This window comes from Lactuca saligna, chromosome 4 (assembly GCF_052625555.1).
Source record: "Lactuca saligna cultivar CGN05327 chromosome 4, ASM5262555v1, whole genome shotgun sequence".
NCBI classification, from domain to species: Eukaryota; Viridiplantae; Streptophyta; class Magnoliopsida; order Asterales; family Asteraceae; genus Lactuca; species Lactuca saligna.
In genome coordinates, this window is record NC_136420.1 from 89377311 (window position 1) to 89399982 (window position 22672).

General features: G+C 38.0%; 1 protein-coding gene across 1 annotated transcript; it reads right to left on the reverse strand.

Moving 5' to 3' along the window:
• Positions 1-20209: 20209 nt before the first annotated feature.
• Positions 20210-22242, reverse strand: LOC145039877 (uncharacterized). Its single transcript, XM_078987880.1, has 4 exons — positions 21477-22242; positions 21261-21422; positions 20989-21145; positions 20210-20381 (listed from the first exon to the last, which is right to left on the reverse strand). The coding sequence occupies exons 1-4, from the start codon at positions 22240-22242 to the stop codon at positions 20210-20212; spliced, it is 1257 nt and encodes a 418-aa protein (XP_078844006.1).
• Between the last annotated feature and the right edge of the window lie 430 nt (positions 22243-22672).

The following is a 22672-nucleotide window of genomic DNA, read 5'->3' on the forward strand; positions in this document are numbered from 1 at the left end:
AACCTTCTTGGCGATACTACCGTTGATCACTTCTTCGACTGACTTAGCAACCCTGATAGTTGTCTCAAGAGTAGGTTCCTGGCGTAGTGGCATAGTATGTTCATCCTTACTTTGTTGAAGTAAACGCCTTGTTTCCTCCATCTGATGATCCAACATCTTTCGCACCATTGCGTATACTCCCGCCATCGTGATTGGCTCAGGTGAAACTGATAGCTCTGGTGCACTCCCAATCACGTGTGGCTCAGACTGTGGGTTATCGTTTCCCAATCCATTATGTGTGTTTTACATTTCGATCTGTACACCAAATTAGGTGAATTTAGATCTCTATTTCGATAGATGTTCAAATCATTCTTTTCACTCTGAAACGTTTACATGCTAGTTCTAATACCGTATTCATACACTTAGAATCCTAAACACATAAGGTTTCCAGATCCGGTCGGCAACAGACCATAGATCCGAACAAAATATCATATATGGCAAACATATAGCATTTAGCACATAAAAGCATTTCAAGCATCTTTCCTAAAGCATACTAGTGCTCGTGTTAATTTAAGTGTACTGCCTAAAATATAAAAGACACACTCAACACGCAATCAACACTTAGCATCCTAAGTTTAAGTCTAGAAATTCCCTACAAATGCCTAGTTTGCTTAAACTAATGCTCTGATACCAACTGTGACATCCCCAATTTCACGGCTAGAAAAGACCGATTTGTTTATGATTTGTTTTATAAAATCAGAGTAAATCTTTTAAAGAAAACGGTTGCGGAATTTGTTCCCAAAACAAAATATGATATCCATTTATCAAAACATTTCTCAAAGAGAATGTATTTTCATTAAATAATAAAAACCTCGGGATGTCATGTTCCGATACAGACCAAAAGCATAAAAAATAAAAAATAAACCTTACAACAGTTATTTATAACTACTGATCTATAATCCAAAACCTCTCGTTAATTCCACCAACTTATACTCTTGTGCCATTACCTGTAATGCAAAGAAAACTGAGTGGTCAGGCTTGGGATCCTGGTGAGCATATAGGGTTTTCAACCCACAATAATTAATTAATTTAATTTCATCAACCAATAATAACCCAATTACCCATTCCCATTATTCTCACTTTTGGTCCCTAAGACAACTAACATAAGAGACCTAGTCTAAGAATATTTCATCGGGGCGACAACACATGCTTCGGGGGTTCCTCAGCAATATAAGTCAAATAAGGAAACCATTGAGGGGGATGGAATACAGCGAATGAGCACCCAAGTTCATTAACACCTATAGGTTATGAGCCTGATAGTGTTCCACGGGACTATCTAGAAAGAGTCCGTGGTTGTCATCTAAATTCCGCTAGATGACTGGATCACAATGACATCGAGGCCTCTCAACATTTTTATTTCATCACACATCACTATCTACCCATGTTCTACCCACATATTTGTAGATAAAATATATTTGTTTATATACAACATAAAACATGTATAACAAATTCTTTCGACACTCATATCTCATGAGAAATAGTATATATTCACACAACACATATTTTATAGAGTATAATCTATATATGTGTGTTAACAGAAAGCAACCACACACACTTACCCATTCCAAACAATGAGAGAATATATATATATATATATATATATAACACATAGCATGTATTTTATAGAGATACTTCATATCTATGTGTTAGAAGAAAGTAACTACACACTCACTTGATCAGAAGATCATCAGACAACATTACGGCTTGTAGAAGTAGTATTGTTCAGTAGATCTGGAAGATCTTCACAAAAAACCGGACTCCTCGTGAGCAAAGCTTCTGCTCGGAAACTGTTCTCTTCTCGGGATCATCGGGATTCGGGACTCGCTTCGGGTCTCGGGATGTTACTAGGGCTTCGGGGGTACTTCTTTGCACATAAATCGAGGTAATATAGATGAGAGATGAGGGAATGATCAACCAAACTTGGCTGTCCATTCAAATCTATTTATAGGGAAAAACTGGCCCTTGCCACGTCGTGGCACCTTTTTCCACGTTGTGGGCTTGGTCTTCACTGCATGCGTCATCTCAAGTTGCATCTAGGGGACTCCTGGAGGTGTCAGAAGACCTGCCACGTCGTGGTCTCTAACACAGCTTTGGGGTTCGCACCCCGAACTTCAGAAACTCATAACTTTCGTATACGAACTCCGTTTTCGACGTTCTTTATATCGATGAGAAGGTGAGATCATGCTATAAAACTCTTGTTTAGACTCCATTGGCTTATTTTGACTTTATTTTAACATATTATAATTATATTACTTATATATTATCTTTAGTAGGCCGGGATAGGAAAACTCCATTCGAAATTCATAACTCCTTCATCTGAACTACGTTTTTGTCTGTCTTTTTATCGTTGGACTACTATTGAAGAAATATTCGACTCTCATTTAGATCACTAAGGATAGATATCTATCTACCTTAAATTCACTATTTACGTCGTGCTGGGTCATGCTGGTTCTGTCGTGAAACTTCGACAGGTCATAACTTCTTCGTTATAACTCGGATTTTGGTGTTCTTTATATGCACGGAAACCTTGTGACGTATGCTACAACTTGGTTAAGATTAATCCTTCTAAATAATATTTCATCAAAAAGTCATTTTTGATGCTTATCATCTCTAATTTGAATAGCCCGGATCTACGGGCGTTACCACTGCTGATGCTCGGCCTTGACCTTCCGGCACGTCAAGCAACGTGACACAAACCAAGCAATTTCCTGCTTTATGCAAGGCTACCAGTAACTTAGCCTCAAGTCTCTATACATTTTTGTAGCCCATGGATGTATAGAGAACTTGGAATTGTGTGCCTCCTCCAATATATTATGTCTCACTCCTCCAGCTACCGGTAGCTACACCAGGCCACACTATGTCAGAAGACCTCGACTATCCCGAACAAACAAGGGATACTAACCCCAAATCCACTATATCGTCTAGTTCTCCTTCTTTACACCCTCGACTTGAGCCTCTTTAATCATATCCAACAATGAAGAGATCATCGTCATCCTCAAACAAACGTTCCCAATTGGGGGACCTGCTGCCTTGCAGCTTAGAGCATCAGCCACCCCGTTGGGCTTCCTAGGGTCATACAATATCTCACAGTCATAATCCTTCAGCACGTCCAACCACCTCCTCTGCCGCATGTTGAGGTTTTGTTGATCCATCAAATACGTCAAGCTCTTTTGATCAGTATAAATAGTGCACCGTACTCCTTACAAGTAGTGCTTGCAAATCTTGAGGAAAAACACCACTACCGCTAATTCTAGGTCATAGGTGGGGTAATTTGCCTTATGAGGATTCAACTGCCTTGATGCTTAAGCTATCACATGCCCCCTCTACATAAGTACGGTTCCTAACCCTGAGATCGATTGACAACAGTACACTACCAAATCATCTTGTCCCTTAGGTAGTATGAGAATCAGAGCCTCTCATAATCTCTGTCTCAGGGTCTCAAAAGCCAACTACTGTTGTGGGCCCCACCAAAATGTCACATTCTTCCTGGTCAATCGGGTCAAAGGCACGATGATCTTGGAGGAATCCTGGATAAATCTCCGATAGTACCCCGCTAAACCCAAGAAGCTACGAATCTCGATTCATTCATTGGTATTTCCCACTACATCACATCCTTAACCTTGGCCGGATCAACCGAAATGCCCTCTTGGTTGATGATGTGCCCCAAAAACTACACCTTATGTAACCAAAAATCGTACTTTGGGAACTTGGCATAAAGCCTTTCCGTTCTCAGTGTCTCCAATACCTCCCTTAGATGTTGTTCATGCTGCTCCTTGGTCTTAGAATAGACCAGGATATCATCAATGAAAACAATCACCGACTGATCCAACATCGGTCTACACATTCTGTTCATGAGATCCATGAATGTTGGTGGGGGCATTTGTGAGCCTAAATGGCATCACCACAAACTCATAGTAACCATACCGAGTCCTGAAAGTTGTCTTCAGTATGTCCTCATCCCGAATTCTCATCTGATGGTACTCGACCAAAGATCAATCATGGAAAACCAAGACGCACCCTGTAGCTGATCGAACAAATCGTCGATCCTTGGTAGCGGATAACAGTTTTTATCATAAGTTTGTTCAGCTCTCGATAATCAATACACATCATGTGTGACCTGTCCTTCTTTTTCACGAACAAGATCAGTGCTCCCCACAGGGAACTCTTGGAATGGATAAACCATCGGGCTAGAAGCTCCCGAAGCTATGTGGATAGCTCTTGTATCTAGGGTGGTGTTAGCCGACACTCGACACTAAATCAATGTGAAACTCCACTTGCCTCTCCGAAGGCACTCCCGCTAACTCCTTAGGGAAGACATCCAAAAACTTATGTACAACCGAAACACTACCCACATATGTCATGGACTCAACCCTCATATCCGAGATATGCTAGAAATCTTGTACATTCCTTCTGTAAAATCTCTGAGCCCTTGCAGCTGAACAAAGGGTTGCCCCTGCGAGGCCCTCTCTCCATGAATAACCAGTTCTCCCCCACTTGTGTTTCCAACCGTCACTAACTGGCGCTTGCAATCTTTCATGGCCCCATTGGCCCCCATTTAGTCTAGCCCAACGATCACCTTCAGCCTCCGCAACGGTATCGGGACTAGATCAATATGAAACATCTCTCCAAGCACATTCATGACACAGTCCCAATACACCCTCACAGCACTCACGGTACAGTCATCTGCAATCTCAACCTCAAGTGGGGACCTCGATGCATCCCGAAACTTCTTTCTAAGCGCTGAAGATACAAATGATTGGGTAGCACTCGAATCAAACAAAATGTGAGCCAACATAACATTGACCAAAAAGGTCCCTATTCATGAGCACAAAAATAAACATAAGCAATACAAATAAATATAGAGCAGGAAAGATAAAACACGTACCAGCCAGGACGTCTGGCGCTACCCGAGCCTCCTCGGTAGTCAACTAAGACGCGTGGCTCTTCGCTGCAGGAGCATATGCCTTAGCAGGGTGGCCATCACTAATCCTCATCGTGATGGGTACAAGCACCACCACTGCTCCTCCCCCGCCTTGTAACCTCTGGAAATCAGCTCGTTTGTGGCCTGTCTGGTTGTAGTAATAACAAATCAAGGCCTTCTTGGGGAAATCCCTGATCACATGGCCTGACTGGCCACATGCGTGGCATCCGAGCCTACCGTGCTACAAGTCCTACTGTGCGGTTTACCGCACTTGGCACACTATCCACGACCCTAGTGGACCCTCCTGGAAGAATTCGAGGTCTTAGGCTTTTTAGTCTGACCTACTGCTATATGTGCCTACTCAGGCTTCCACTTGGTGCGGAAGTCCAACTCCATATCCCGCTCACGGTCCTTCTCCACCATCTCATTTAGGGTTTTGCACCATGTAAAACTCACAACCTCCCGAGTATCATCCCTCAACATGGAATTATACCTCGTCCGCCTCATATACTCGTTTGTAGAATACTGTGGGATCAACGTGCTCGTTCCTGACACTTGGCGGTGATCTCCGCCACAGTCTCGGTGGTCTGTTGTAGGTCATGAAACTCCCTCACTAGCCGTTGGGCCTCGATAGGTGGTGCAAACTCGAAATCAAATCACCTAACAAACTCGGCCCATGTCATCTCAGCCGCACCGGCTGCTCCCACCTAGCTAGTCACCTCTCACCACCAATCTCAGGCTCGATCCCTCAACATACATGAAGCAAATCCCACCTTGGACGCATCAGGGCATGAACTCGTGCATTAGCCGTTTTCTATTTCCTCCACCCAACATCGGCTAACAAAGGGGTCCCTGACCCTGAAAAACTCCAGCGCCCCGTACGCCTTGAACTCCCTGAATGAAGGAGTTCGGGCCCCAACCTGGCCCGCAACAATCTTGGCTCTGAATGCCTTGAGCCTCTCTTCCATAATCTCCATCATACCCTCCTTGATTGTCCCAAAGATAACCGGTGTAGCGTTAAGGATGCACCTCGTAACCTCGGCTGCGATGAGCTCATGCAACCTCTCGTCAATAGGCTCGGTACCATCGCCTGACCCAGATCCAAATCCCTTAGCTCCGTGTCATGTCACCACCATACTGTACTGCAATACCATAAAACATAATGATCAGGATGTCTATAGAGGGAATCCTCGCACACCGGTCCTCCTTAGAGCTTCTAGGTCTAACATTGGTTCGAGTATAGCTCTTATGCTTTTAGTAGTATGGGCTCGATACTACCTTCCACACCTACTTATACCTTCCTTAAGGCTCTACCTGGCAACTCTAATTCATCCCAAAATAAATCATATCCCACAGACTACTGCGTATTTCAAATCCTAGGTGATCCTACGATTTGCTCTACCCACATCAATCATACCAATCATAACAGGTTGCCCTTACACATGCAAATTATACACAGAAAAGGATCAAATAGACTTTCGAATAATAGATTCTACCCTAGGACCACAACCATACGAGGAACATGATATAATGCCTAATCAATCATTCTAAGGATATAAGCTCCTAACCGTATACAATTTTAGAAGCATATACATAGCAAGATCCATACGATTATCATAACTCAAATATCAGTATAACATGGCTAACATATTGGGGAACTACTTACTTGGCTCGACCGATCACGCGTGTTGCACTATCCTCTTTTCCATCCTTTAAAACTTTTAACCTTTATTATTTTTGAAAACAATTTTACCATTTCCTTAGTTTGAGTCCCGACACACATGAGGGTGTTCCTGAATCCCTCAAACCAAGGCTCTGATACCAAATTTTAACGACCCAAAATTTTCAAATAAAATTTTCATTTTAAGTTAACCAAACATTCCCATAAAATGTGAAGTAATATTTACCACTATTTTTAATATTCATAACATTAACATTTTATTCATAACATTAGAGTTTCCCATCAAACAAATACCAGAGAGTTCACGTCACGCCATCAAGCCTTGCCCTTTCCCTTAGGCTCGGATGCACCTGAAACCAATCAACAAACTGTAAGCTAATGCTTAGTAAGTTCCCCAGAGCATAACCCACACACAATCTAAAAAACACATATCATAGTAGCTATAAACGCTACATATATCATAAAGCCATGCATACAACATATAGGGATGATGTGGGCTAGTCCCCAAGGTCTTACTCAAAGATGCCATGGGCTCCCCACATGGTCTTACACCTAAGTGCCATGGGCTCTCCCATGGTCTTTAATAGGAAATCCACGGGCTCTCCACATGGTCTTACATCCGGTTGCCATGGGCTCTCCCATGGTCTTTAGTAGGAAAGCCATGGGTTTCCACATGCTCTTACATCCAGGTGATATGGGCTCTCCCATGGTCTTCCATACAAGCATACCACATATATAACTAATATACATCCTAGCACATAATCAACTATCATGCCTCAAATTTAACTTTAGCTAGTGTACCACATATCATAAAATTGGCCGCCCTTAGTGCCTTAGACCCATTACTATGGTGAGAAGACTCACCTCTGTCTGCTGAATCTAAAAGCTGCTCTCCTAACAGTCTATAACCACCCCTGCTGAACACTCATATCATTACCCAAGGTTAGGATCGAACACTATCCAATTGAAGACCCCAAACCCCAAGTCATTTTATAATGGCCCAAAGAGACTTCCTTTTCTAGTGGGCCTAAAGTCCATGTCCAAAATCAATAATGGGCCTTATGGCCCAATAAGGCCCAAACAAAGCATCCATGGCCCTAAACAGGTTAGTTGGCCCATTAAATCCAAAACATGATCATGTCCAATGATTAATTAAGGCCCAAAATCTTACAAGCCCAAAACAAGTACGAGTCCATCTGTTGTGTGTACACCTTGCATACCACCCTGGTACGCGCAACGTACTAGGTCCCTGGGTCGTACACGCTGCATAATCTAAGTTACACCTAGCGTACGAACATATTAAGGACTTTCTTCCATTAAGTGCTTAATACTAGATATTTTAATGTCCAATATCAGATCTGAGCTCATTAAGACGTCCTAGGGCATAAAGTTGGCAACTTTATGCCCTTTCATGCTATATGGAACTTAAAATTTTCATTCCTCACATTAGGACTTCATATAAGGCTTCAAACTCATGCATGGAGTCTAGATACTCCCCAAGCTAACACCTTTATGCATCTAACATGCTCATAAAGCTCATATCTAACGATTACAATCTCTGGAATTGCTTAACTCTCAAAAGGAGGCCCAAAACAAACTAAAAGGACCAAATAGAAAACCATAGCTAGATCTAATGAATAAGACGACAAGATCAAAGCTTTATACCTCCAGAAGCTCTTGAAGGTGAACTAAATGCAAATTGTTGAAGCCCAATGCCACTCTAAGCTTGCTTAGCAACTCCTTCTTCTTGAATGTACACTAAAATTGCAACAAATGCAGTCCTTAAGCTCAAAACACACTTTGTAATGATTTTATGGTTTTCAGGGATGTTTGAAGGTGAAAGATGTAGATTAGGGTGAAGCTCAAATGAGATAAGGATGCTTGTGTAGGTATCATGTCCAAAAATTAGGGTTTGAACATCCGTCATGTACACCCCGCGTACTCTTTTGTACGCCTAGTGTACGTGCTGTCCCTCCACGATCATCAATGCACAATACGCTAAGCGTACCCATGAAGTGCGTCCAACGTACTTAAGGGACTTATTATGCAACATTTAAAATTTCAAGGGCTTCAAAGGTAATACCTGATTTGGAGTGTTACAGATTAGATGGTTAGCATGTTAATAAGTCTAAAGTTAGAAACTCTTTTGTCCATGTTCAAACATGGCCTTCTACTCAAAGATGCAATAACCTCTACTAACCATGCTAGTCTAAGTCGGAAAAACCTTCAATGTGGATGAGTTAATATTTTCATTTAGTGACTATGAACTCTAGTTTAACAAGTAATAACTGGTTCATAGTTCTATGACTAATTTGCTACTTTTTTCACACTATATAGTTCCTGGTGGTTTCCTTAGGTTGCAATAATTCTCTCAACATCGAAAATCACTAAACAATTAAGAAATTGGGACATGCAACCTAATAGGTGATGGGTTTTTAGCATTTGAACACTCCTATGGTGTACATGTAACCTTAGAAACCTTGGATCTATGTTTTTATCTATGATACATGCAAAATTGTTTTTCCAAGGTTCATAACCTATCTAGCATACATGGGGAACTTTGAATATAAAAGTTAGTAAGAAATACATACCTTGTAGTAGTTAGGATTCCTTGAAAACCTTGTGAGCCTAGAACCTCAAGTGTGATGCCTCAAATGTCTCACACAACACCAAATGCACTTGGAATAACTTAGAGAGAAATGGAACACTTCTTGAAATCGGCTAGCCCTCACTTGTATACCTTAATGGCCGATTTTGGTGAACAAAGTGTTACTTATATAATGTGTTACAATTCGGGTTACACCATGTAAACCATAATTGTCATGACTTTTCATTTCCATGACCCATGGATTCTATAAAGACCATGGAGCATCCATGGGGCATCCTATGGGTTTTAGCCCAACTTGATAATCCATGAAACACTAGCCCACTATATAAGTATGGATGATTTACACAATCAACCCATATATTTAATTAGTCTCCTTTTGATCACTTAGTTAATTCAAAATTAATTCTTGATCAATCGTAATTAACTAATATTATTAATATATTAGAACTTATAATATATTAATAAACCTTAAGTGCTATTTCTCTCATTTTAGTCTATCCAAATGCATGATGCCATGCAACCCAAACAGACCATGCCAAACCGGGTCAAGTACATACCATAAATAGAGATGGACTTAGACACCTAATCCAACAAAAGGATCTATGTCTTTCACATTAAGGCAACATACTTTGAATAACAAAACTAGAATAAACCCATGCAATTTTGAAAACAAGAAATCAGGCTTACATATCTTAAAATTGTTATAGCGTATAAGTTTACTTGATTCATTCCTTTGTTCACTTGAGAAGCTAGCACCAAAAGTTTAGTGGTTCTAATGATTTGTATCCAAACCCTAAAAACAATAACACAAGAGGAGAGAGGGGAGTATAAGCATATTTTCGACTATCCTTCTAATATATGGCTTGGACGAAAATAAGGCATTAAAAGGGTCTTATTTATACCTGATAGGATAACCCTGGAAACCTTAATCCTGAATAAAATAATACTATTTTAATTTCGGGTGGTTATCGAGTTTCCTTATCTTAAGAAGGAATATTCCAAATGCCTTTGGCATCTCCTAAAACCATCCACCCTATATAGAATGTTCTAGGATTCCTACTTGTTCATTTATTGAACAATCACACTTCAAACCTGGCACATTTATTTAATCCAATTAATCCCAAAATTAATTCCAATTAATTTATGATTAATTCATAATTAAAAAAATTCTATTTCTAATTAATATATGTATCATATAATATATTAACAAATCATTTTTTACTAATTATAAATCATATAATAAATCAATAGGTCACCCTCTCTTTCCAAATGTCATCCTTTTTAGTTACTAGTTTTTTCGGCCAACCAAAAGAAGATTTTTCTTCTAATTACAAGTCATACCAATTTAGTTATGATCTTAGACACCTTAATCAAACAATCTCTCCCTTGGATAAATCTATAACCACAATTGCAAGTATAACCTTGAACTAAACAGTAAAACGTGCTTCCCAAACCAGTGCTGAACTTAGATTCAAATTAAACGTTGGCCCTAATATAAATGATTAGCTATCCCTCCGTTCTTCAAGATATCGTATGTACAAGAGCCATGGAATCCAGTCAATCTCATTGTCTAAATTTCGTTTTCATTATTATCCGATTTGTGATGACGTCATTTGACTACCAATTAAAGACACCAATTCATTCTAGGGGTAGGCCCAACACTATACAATCAACACCAAATCACCGAGGGGCCCAAAGATATTACTTTTCCCATTAGGAAAAAAGGTACGGATAAAGTTTGACCACATAACTATGACCTTTACTCATCAAATCATACATGATACTACATTTTATAACATCATGTTACTGATATGTTTTCACAACACCAATACGTAGCTGACTTGTAAATCACTACTTTATGTATCTTTGTTTGAAGAATCGAGGATATTATCATCTTAGAATTACTCGTGGCTGAATCCATGTTCGTCTAGTGTCATAATTTCTTAAGTGGTTAAGGACTTATGGACATTAATTCTACTTTATATATCCATATAAGCTTTCAACTGGTGCATTTTTTATACCCATTTCCGAGAGAATTTTCACCCCTCTCTCCATCTCTTATTTCACTTTGGTTCATTGAAGAATTGTTACTTTCATTTCACTCTTTTGGATTAAATACTTGGGTATTTGTGTCCAAGCTTAACAGGTTAAAAATAACTCGCTTTCTCATCAAGTTGGTGCATTGTTTGAGTCACAAAGGTTCTTCTATCTTCATCAAAACTCAAGCCTCCCAAGAGGACTCAAGGGACAACAAAGGTTGTTATCATCTTCTTTATTCAATGGTTATATTTTAATCTTTCCATTACTTGCAAGATGATCCTTGGTGGGTTGTAAATTGTTTATTAAGTTCAATTTTCTTTAAGTATTTTGTTTGCCATTTACGAGTTTTTGAAATTATTTTTAACTAAAATCCAACAATTGATATCAAGAGTCACCTTGCAAGTTTTGTTAGATTTTATGATTTTTGAAAATCTTAGTTTATGTAGAATATGGATAACTTGGGTTTGTATAAAAACAAGTTGATACATATTTTCTTTATCAACTTCTTCATTGTTATATTTATGTAACAAAAACTTACATGTATTAAAATAAGTTCATACATATTTTCTTTGACAACTTCTTAATTGCTAATTTTATGTGACAAAAACTTACATGCATTTTTTATCACTTAAAGTTGTGTTAGAAAAACAAAGTTATTTTTATGTTTATATGTATTTTAGAGTACATAAACAAGCCTTGGACCATTTGTGTTGTTGTTTGTGTGATTTGGTTGAAAATGGTCTGCAATATTCTTTTATTCATTAAGTATGTAATAAAAGTAGCTAGTTTTTTCATGCTTGTTATTTTTATGTAATGGATTAGTTTAATACTACACTTGTTTAATAAAAAATGTAAAAAGATGAATATGGAGGCCATTTTTGAAGAAGTCAAGAGGAAGCCACAATTTTATAAATATTCTATAAAATTTCATAAGTTCTATAAATTTTTTATAAAATTATAACAAAGTTGGTTATTATTGCAAGTGAGAGCTTGAATATCACATGAAGAACAAATTGTAATATGTTGCCCATTTGTCGCTTAGGAAGGGCTTAACGCTTTTGTTTTGGGTCACAAAAGTGTTATCTAGTTAAAGGCTTGTTTATGTCAAATGCATGCTTGTATTGTTTATTTTTTATGCAAATATTTTGTGTGGTTGATAAATTAGATTTTCACAAAACCAAACTCTTTTTTGAACAAAATAAGTATCACATGGAGTTTGTTTTCAATTTTCAAAGTGTGAACATTAGATGATACACGTTATAACTTTAAAATAAAAACTGAGTTTATTAAATCCTTAATAATGACAATTTTTTTGAAATTCTAAAATGGTGATTTCATGACTTGTTATCACTCCAACCTATTAATAATAAAATGAATTTTTATTAAATAATAGAATAAGGTTCCACATGGCTCAAACTCAAACTTAACATTGGATATTATCGTAAAAATTGAACCAAGTCAAAATATAAGAACTAGGTTTTATATTTGAACCTTAAACGTGATTTTTCAAAAATTGATTCCATGATTAATTGGTTTCATGTAATTATCATGATGTCACATTTTTAAAATAGAATAAGAAAACCTTCAAATCCCTTTTCAAAAGGCAAGTATATGCCATCCAACTTTAGAAACATTAACACACCATTTGCATAATGCTTGTGGGGTAAAGGTCACCTAACCACTTGTGTTATATTTTGGTGGCCAAAGTATTTTTGTGATTTCTATAACTAAGTTATAGGCCAATTCTACAAGTTTCTCTCCTTGACTGACTTAATAGGAAACATGTTGTGATAAAGGCCACCTGAGGAAGAGTGTTCCTAGGCATAGATGAGACCAAAAATGTCCATTTTACAAATAAATCGTTAAGGAGTCTCATACATCTAGGAATTACAAGTGGTGTAATCAATAAAAGTTATTTACCTTGTTAAAATTAAGTAGGTGGGATATAGGTCACCTAACCATTTATTTAATTTGTAACTTGGATAGTAGAATTTAAATAAATAATGTTTTTGGAAACAAAAGGGTATTATTTTTAAATAATTAAATACTGAATAAGACTTTGGTAATATTTTGTAAATGGATCCACCAACTACTATAACACAAGACCACCTAATGAATATTTGATCAATGCTTGAAAAAGAAAAACTGGGCCACTCCAACTTTATGGATTGACAGAGAAAATTGAGAATCATTTTAAAGCAAGAAAAGAAAAGACTATATTCTTGAATCACAAGTCCCGAAAGAACCACCTTCTGTCCCAAAGGCTGCACCTTATGCTTGCCACAATGATTCCTGAACTTTAGTGGGATTTAGAACTCTTCACTTCCATTAACATGATTGAACATCTCAAGCAGATGTTTGTTCAACAAGCTAGGACTGAAAGATTTGAAACTATTCGAGCTTTTCATGCCTAGAAGATGGAGGAAACTAGAAATGTGAGCACTCATGTTCTCAAGATGAAAAGTCATCTAGATGAATTAGATAGATTGGGCTTTCCATATCCACTAGACTTGGCTACAGACTTAATTATGAAGTAATTTCCTAATTCTTATGATACTTTCATCATGAACTACAATAAGAATGAGTGGGATAAACCTATATTTCAGTTGCATAGGATGCTTAAAGCTGTGTAGAAAAACATTCCAAGGAAGCCCCCTAAGTGCTCATGATCTATGAGGGAGAAGTGAAAAATAAGAAACAAGGAAAGAGCTCAAAAGTGAAGGCACAAATTGGAAAAGGGAAGGGGAAGAAAGCTCCCCAAAACCCACCACACAAGAAGAAGGAGAAGGTTGCTAAAGATGACACATGCTTTGAGTGTGGGGTCATGGGGCATTCGAAAAGGAATTGTTCTAATACCTTGCTGAGTTAAAGAACAAAAGGTCAGGGAGGGTACTTCAGGTATATCCATTTTTAGGATTAAAATGGGATTATTTACTTTTTCGTCAAATATTTTGGTATTTGATACTAGTTTTGGAACTCATATATGTAATTCGTTGTAGCGGTTTCAAAAGAGCATGCAACTGAAGACAGATGATATGGTTTTGCATGTTGGTAATGGAGCACGTGTTGCAGTACAAGCATCATGATATTTTTAATTTATGCTTACCATATGATGTATAATTAATATTAAACAATGTGTTTATAAATACTACTATCACTAGAAACATTATTCCAGTTTCACGTTTAAGGAAATCTGGTTGTGGCTTCAAATTTGTTGATAATAGTATACATTCCTTCCTGAATGGAATAGTCTATTTTGAGACTAGACCAATAAATGGAATTTATGAATTGAACCTAGATGACACTTCAAATTACAAGTACCTTTATCATGTTAACACCAATCGATTCAAGTAAGGTTTGAATCAAACATATCTATAGCACTATCACCATGGATACATGAACAAGAACCATATATCACAACTCTAAAAGACTAGACTGTTGGGGGAAAATGACACTAAGACATTTGACATATGTGAGTTATGCTTATGTGGTAAGTTGAAAAAGTCCCCTTTCTCTAGAAATAGTGAAAGGACGAGTGTTTTATTAGGCAACATACCCACCGATGTTTGCGGTCCTTTCAAAACAATGTCAAGATATGGTGAAGGATATTATATCACCTTCATTAACGACTTTTGTTGATTTGGTTATGTGTCTTTGATGAAACATAAAAATGAAGCATTTGTGCAAGGTTCTGAAAACAGATCTTAACCAATGATCAAGCAATTAGACAATCAATATAACAAGAATTGGAGTAGAAGAAGAATTAAATCAAGATTGCACACGTTTATATATTAAAACGTCTGGTACAAATCGAATACCCCTGGCCACGAACACTTAGATGAACAACTAGACAAATGACCTAGACAAGCCCTATATATAGGGGACACTGGCCGCAAACTGGGTTTACGGTCGTAAACCTGTTTGGGGCTAGCTTGACTTAGTCCTTGTCGACAAGACCAAACCACAGACTGGACCCTTCAATCCCCCATTGGTTTGGGGCTAGCTTGACTTAGTCATTGTCGACAAGAAGAACATCTGAATCGCACATCACCCTGTTCCACACCCTTTTGTTAATGATGTCAGCAACCATAGATGTATACTCTTTAGCAGCTGGCTCAAAAATGTCTTCTACAACTTTAATCTGATGTAGGTTCAACTAATGAATATCCCTCTTTCCAAACTGAAACAGATCTCTTTGTCATATAAACAAATGCACCCATCTTTAAGCTTTATGACAGCGGAGGCTGTAGTTTCATCGAAAACCAAGTAAAGCATGGATGACAAAGATCCATCTGGATAAGTCTGAAGTACAGGAATCTGTTTTACTTAGGTATAGTTTGATGAAAGACTTTGCAGTCTTCATTGAAGGAAATCCGTTAACCACTTGATCTTCTAAAAAGTGCTTGAATTATGTTGCCTTGGGATTTTGTGAGGGATTTGGAAAGGGAGCTTTCGACAGTTCTGAAAGATCAACCTTGGTCTAAGAATGGAAATCATGACTATCTTTGTAGAATTTTGTGTTGCCACTTTTGCGTCTCATGAGCCACATGTTTAGAGTATCATGAAAGCCCCATGAAACAATTCTAGACCTATCACCATAGATATCTCTAAAACGTTTTTCTTGAAGATCTGTGATGGTGATTTTGGGCTTATCCCCAGAAGCATTTTGATCTGAGCTCCTTTTAAACAAGAGTTGACCTTTCTCAGCTGCTTTCGCCAATCTGGCACGCTTTAGAGCTATGACATGGGGAGCTTAAACTGGTTCCACGTCATCCACAAATCATGATGTTTGTACAGGTGGTGGCACAACTGGGGGAGCTTGAGAAGGAAGATACATCCTTGAATCATCAACAGAGGACTTAAACTTGTCACCAAGTTCCTCTTCCAACTTCCATTTCAAGTCAAAATAGCTAGCTGTGAGGAGACCAAAGTGGGTCTGAAGATTGGAAATTTGTTTTGTCTTTAGAGTTTTATCTTCTTCAAGATCAGTAACTTGAATCTTGAGCTTGGCATTTTCACTCATAAGATCAACCACCTGAATGTCAAGCTCAATGTTCTTTTGACTAAGCACATTTATTTCTTTTTGAAGCTCAACAATAGAAGGATTATCTTCTCCTAAGTGGCCTTCCCCGATAGAAATTCCTTTAGCTCTTGGAAAAGGCACTAAACTTTGTTCTTTAGCTAAAAATTGATTAAGCCTCACAGAGGTAGCATCATGATCAACTTGAGGAAAAGAAAATTTTGTTGGTTCAGAAGAACCACTAACATCAAAGGTTGTGCTTGGTCCTTCAAGATTTGGTCCAGATGGGTCAGCGGTAAGAATAGGTGTTGAATGAATGGGGAGACCTTAAGATGGTTCAGATGTCAACATACCAGGTCTTGGGTCTAGTCTTCTTCTTCTAATAGGAGACGAGGAGGTCATAGTTGTTATGGGATCACTCATAGGAGGCTGTGAGGTAGGAAGAACATTTACAAGGGGAGGAATCCCTGAAACTGTCTCCTTATTAGTTGAATCATCAGCCAATGGCGTGGAGGTAGGATGCACATTCTTGAGAACATCTTCAGTTTCCCGTATCTCCGTTGTTGGATGAGCAACATCATTGATACTGTCAAAGAACAAGTAAAGGTTTTCTTTGGATAAAAGATTCTCATTGCTTCCAAAATTCAGTGGAATGACATCCCTATCCTAACCGGTAAGATCCAGATCTTCAAAAGAATTATCAACATTTGCAGATGCAGTCTTCTTTGTTCCTTCGTTGTAGTCACTTTGAACATGAACAGATGTTAAATCATGTTCTTCTGCCATAAATTGACTAGGAGTAGCTTCCTTATCATGATCTGATACAGTTATAACATCATCATCTGAATATACATGCTCTGAAGAAACATGATCAGAAGACATTTTGTCCGAGGACCCATGAGATTTGGATGCATCATTTAGCTCAGAAAACTTTTCAAAATTCACCCGAGGAAACTTCCCTTGAAAGACAACTTTACCCTTGCGATTCTGTTTAATCGGTCCAATAGTGTGTGGAGCAAGAGATATCATATATAGGGTCTCTCCTTCTTTGGCCATGTCTGGGAATTGCAAATCGACAAACACCAGAATAAACCTAGGATACATCAAGAAAGTATCTCTAGTCTTTGCGTTGATGTTTACAACGAATTCGTTTAGAATAAACCTTGAAAAGTTGAAATTTATCCCTTCAGCAAGTGCGTCGATAGCTCTTGTGTTTCTTAAAGAAATTTCATCCGCACCAGTCCGTCTGCCAGATATATAGGTCACAAAGGTACGAGCCATGAATCTCCAGTAAGGCGGCATGAGTTTCTTTATGGTGAGAGGAAAAACGACTTCTTGGCCTATTTTGTTAAGAACTTCTTATACTTCATCAACAAGAATTTCAACAGGGTAGGTTGATTGATCATCAATTTGTAATGCATCTCTAATGATTTGCTATGTGATGATAATTTTGCATCCTTTCACCTCAGCCTCAATGGACACAGATCTGTCATCTCCTCATTTCATCTGGGCAGACATCCAAAATTCTTTATTGAATCCTTGATACATAATAGGACTCACGGTGAGAGCATTGGACATACAACACTCCATTAGCCAATGAATCATCGATTTGAACTCTCCATGAGCAGTAGGAGGTTCCACCAGCAAAATTGCAAGATTGTGATTGTCTGTGAACTTAAGACTTGCCATTTAAACTGTACACAACATGCCAAGTGAGAAAACAAAGTATTTAAACGATATAAAATTTATGGTTTCTCAATCAAACAATTTAAACTTCGGCCTTAAGAAACAGGTCAACAAATTATTGACCAAAATGAATTTTTAACAAAATGGGTTTTCGGCGGTAAACAGCTTGGTCGTACATGGCTGGCCGTATACGGTTGGGTTGTAAACGCCGATAATTAAAAATCGTCGATTAATCTCTAAAAACACCATTGATTTGATGAAAGAAACACACTTCACCAATCGATATTAACATACCTACAAGAATCATAAGTCAATTCCACGAAATTTTTTTGAGAGGGTGAGAGGATTCTGAGGAGTTTACGGTCGTATTCTTGAAAATGAGGGGTGGAGTGGTGAGTACGGCTGTAAGCTCCCTTTTATACCTTGTTCAAATTTAGTTGTTATCCACACAGTGTAAGATGAAGTCCAAATCCCAAAATTTTCAAAAATAAAACATTTTGAGGATAAAAATTAAAATAAAAATATAAAATAAAATAAAATAAAATAATAAAAATTTCTAAAGTCTAAAATTTTAAACGAAAATAAAATTTAGACAATTAAAAAAAATAAAAATAAAAATAAAATAAAAAATAAAAAATAAAAACAAACTTAATTCATCTTAATTGATACTGAACATAAGTTTTGTGACACTGAGATCAAAGTTATCAGACAACCTTAATCCATTTGTCGATACCTTTACCTTCTTGTCTATGTCTGGTCGATTGCTGGTATTGTGGTCCATTTAAACATAAAGGATTTGTGATAAAATTTAGGACTAGTTAATAGTGACAAGACAATGACTTCTATAAACTTAAATATTTGTATTAAAGGACCATTCAGCTGACGACGGCCAATGATATTGTTGTCCACCTAAATCAAGCAGTGAGATCTACAGAAAACCTCTAAGTGGTTTGATTTTAGTTGCACTAGATTGTGTTCCCACTTCCCAATATACCCTGGTTATTAAGAACTTCCAAAGGACTCCTTACTTTAGGTGAGAAAACAATTATTAAGGAGGAAGTCAAATTTAGAAATGGATGCATATGTTGTGTCCCAGGTTGGATATATTTCAATCACGCATAGGGGACAACATATGGCTAACTAGGATAGAGGGATTGAGAAGTAGAATGGTGCATATGTTGTGTCCTAGGTCGGATCTTCCGATCATTTAGAGGGGACAACATATGGGTAACAGATGTAGATAGATAAGAAGGTGTGTAGAGATAGAGTTGCAGATGTTGCATTGCAGGTCGGATCTTCCGATTACAGAGAGGGGACAACATATGACTGATAGAAAGAAAAGAAATAAAATAATTTCCCACATGCCTACTTTAGCAGAACCCCAGTCGCCCTATCAGAACCAGAATTAAGGACATAAGTCTGTACATCAAGGATAAATTGAGCGGCAGTTCTAGATGCGTATTAATTTAGTGTATGCGTAGATTCCCATGTATATCTCTCTACTCAACCTATCCAAACATCGTATAATAGACTCAATGGAACTATCTAGGTTAAGTTGTGTTAGGTCTTTAAACTTCTCAAGTTCATCTGATCCTAGTTAAGTCCATTTAAAGATCCTTCATGTCTACAAGCACATCAAACATAGACCATAGACAATTCAACTTAGTCACCTTACACAAATTCATATTATTTGTTATCACATGATTATATCACCTCCCAGTAGACAAAACTAACAAAAACACATAGTTTTTTAATTTTTTATTTTCTTATGTTTTTTTTAAGTATTTTCTGAAAAAAAATAAAATAGAAATAACACTATTTTTGGATTTTTGATTTTCTACTTTTGTTTGGAATCTGTTTATTACTCCCCCTAAATTTGTGCATGGGTGAGAATGAAATTAAAATCCGCAAATTTAAAGTAACCTAAAACAAAAATTAATCCTCAAAATGAATCATTTTCAAAAAGCTCACTAGCACATCGAATCGAACTTTGTTAAAAGGCTTTGTGAATAGATCCGCCACATTATTAATAGTGGGGACCTGTTCCAACCGAATAAGTGAACGCTCATAACAGTCTCTGATAAAATGAATTTTGATATCAATGTGCTTGGTTTTGGGATGCTGAATAGGATTTTTAGTAATCTGAATGGCAACCTCATTATCACAAAAGATAGGGATTTCTAGATACTTCAAATCCTAATCCAATAGCTGATGTTAGATCCATATAAGTTGAGAACAACAGGCAGAGGCAGCAACATATTCCGCTTCTGCTGTTGAGGTTGAGACAGTGTGCTGTTTCTTACACTGCCATGAGACCAGCTGATAACCAAGGAATTGACACCTTCCTGATGTGGATTTCCTATCAAGCTCACAACCTCCATAATTACTGTCGGGAAATGCATATAAATCAAATTCAGAATTTTTTGGGTACCAAAGACCCAATTTTGGGCTGCCTTTGATATACCGAAAGATTCTTTTGACAGAAATAAGATGTGAAAGTTTAGGATTAGCCTAATAACGTGCGCATTGACAAAATGCAAACATGATGTCTGGGCGGCTAGCAGTTAGATACATAAATGATACGATCATCGATCTGTAGAGATTCTGATATACGGATTCACCATTATTATCCGGATTGAGCAGGGGTCTTTTGGTCATTGATGTCGATGCAGTTTTGGCATCTTGAAACTCGAACTTCTCAAGTATATCCTCCACATACTTTGATTGATGGAGCAGGATTCCGGTTGACTTCTGTTGGACCTGAGGATCCAAAAACATGGTCATTTCCCCTAAAGGACTCATCTCAAACCTCTTTTTCATCATGCCTTCAAACTCTTTACATAGTTGCGGACTGGTAGACTCGAAGATAATGTCGTCAACATAGATCTAGACTAGGATCTGATCATTGACAACATGCTTGATGAATAAAGTATGATCGATAGTGCCATGAGAGTATCCATGCTCGAGCAAGTGCTTTTAATATATTCACATACCATGCTCGAGGAGCTTGATGTAACCCATACAACGCTTTGTCAAACTTGCACACATGATTAGGAAACGTCGAGTTAAAAAATCCAGGGGGTTGGTCAACATAAATTTCTTCCTTCTCCTTTCCATACAAGAAAGCTCTCTTAACATCCCTCTGATAAACTGTGAAGTTCATGTATGAAGCATATGCAAGGAAGATACAGATAGCCTCCAAGCGAGCTACTGGATCATAAACCTCAGTGTAGTCAAGACCCTCGATTTGTCTAAACCCACGAACCATCCTGCTTATTGCGGTATACCCAACGTGTGTCAAGAGACTTTTTTCCCTTAGGTAATTCAACCAGCATCCAAACCCCGAGTTTCTCAAATTGATTTAACTCTTCATGCATAGAATCTACCCAACTTGGCTCATTCAAAGCCATTTTAACGTTCTTTGGCTCTATTTGAGAGATGAAGCAAGAATAGAGACATGTGTTCACATCTCCACTCTGACTTCTTGTTTTAACACCATCACCTAGCTGGCCAATGACATTCTCGATCGGATGAACACATTGAATGCGTGAGGGTATCTCCTGGTTGATGTCATTGAGGGAGACAAGAAGAGTGTGAATGTGGACAACTCCATCATTTGATAAATGTTGCACATCAGATGAAGCTGTCTCATCAGATGGATCTGCTACAAACCCATTAGCAATTTGTTCAGGAAAGAGTAGTTCAATGAAAGTTAGAGTAACAACAGAAGCATCTGTAGACATGAACTCTCTTTCAACAGGAGTAAGAGGAGTAGCTTCAGCATCTGGAACATCATATTGAATGCGAGATTCTAGATTAGTAAGTGGAACTGATGACTCCCCTTGAGATATCGAAGAGGATATCGGTGGAGATCTGTAAACAACTTGTTCGTCTTCATCTTCAGGAGCAATCTTCGAGCTAGAGGAAGAACCAGACAAAACATCTGAAGACACATTGAAGTATTTGAACAACAATGTGTAATCAAATAGCCAATCAGGAGCCACTCGAGCATCCGTATCATTTCCCTCCAACCAATGCATGTCGAAAGATACAACAATCTTCTTCGTCTTCTTATTGTAAACCCTATACGCTATGCGTGCAACATACCCCATGAAGTAACAATCATCGGCTTTGGCATTAAATTTTGAGTTGGACTCCAGGTGAAGAAGGGTGCAAGGACAGCCAAATACACGGAAGTGGCTGACTGAAGGCTTATGACCATAAAGAATTTCATATGGAGTCTTCATCTCGGCTCTGTTGATCAAAACACGATTCTAAACGTAGCAAGCAGTGTTAATCACCTTAGGGCAAAAGAAAACAGGTAACTTAGAGTCACAAAGCATCGTCCTTGCAACATCTTTTAATGTTCAATTTCTCCGCTCAGCAACTCCATTTTGTTGAGGTGTGTGAACAGAGCTATATTGACGCACAATTCCCTTTTTGCGCAAAAATGATCAGGAACTGCATTCTTGAATTCTGTTCCATTATCAGTGCGAAGCGCCTTCACCCGGTTGTTAGTTTGGTTCTCAATCAACACAATGAACTTCTTTATTAGACCAACAACCCAACTTTGTCGGATAAGAAGAAAACCCACGTAATATGAGAGAAATCATCAATCACAACTAGAAAATACGAGTTTCTGTTAATGGTTAGGACATTGACCGGACCAAATAAGTC

Excerpts from the sequence above, each read along its gene's own strand:
- LOC145039877 (XM_078987880.1), bottom strand. The coding sequence starts at position 22,242 with ATGAAGACTCCATATGAAATTCTTTATGGTCATAAGCCTTCAGTCAGC. Across the intron at positions 21,423-21,476 it reads TGATGGTGTTAAAACAAGAA|AGCCAAAGAACGTTAAAATG; the intron begins GTCAGAGTGGAG and ends TCTCTCAAATAG. Across the intron at positions 21,146-21,260 it reads ATACCGCAATAAGCAGGATG|TTTATCAGAGGGATGTTAAG; the intron begins GTTCGTGGGTTT and ends TGAACTTCACAG.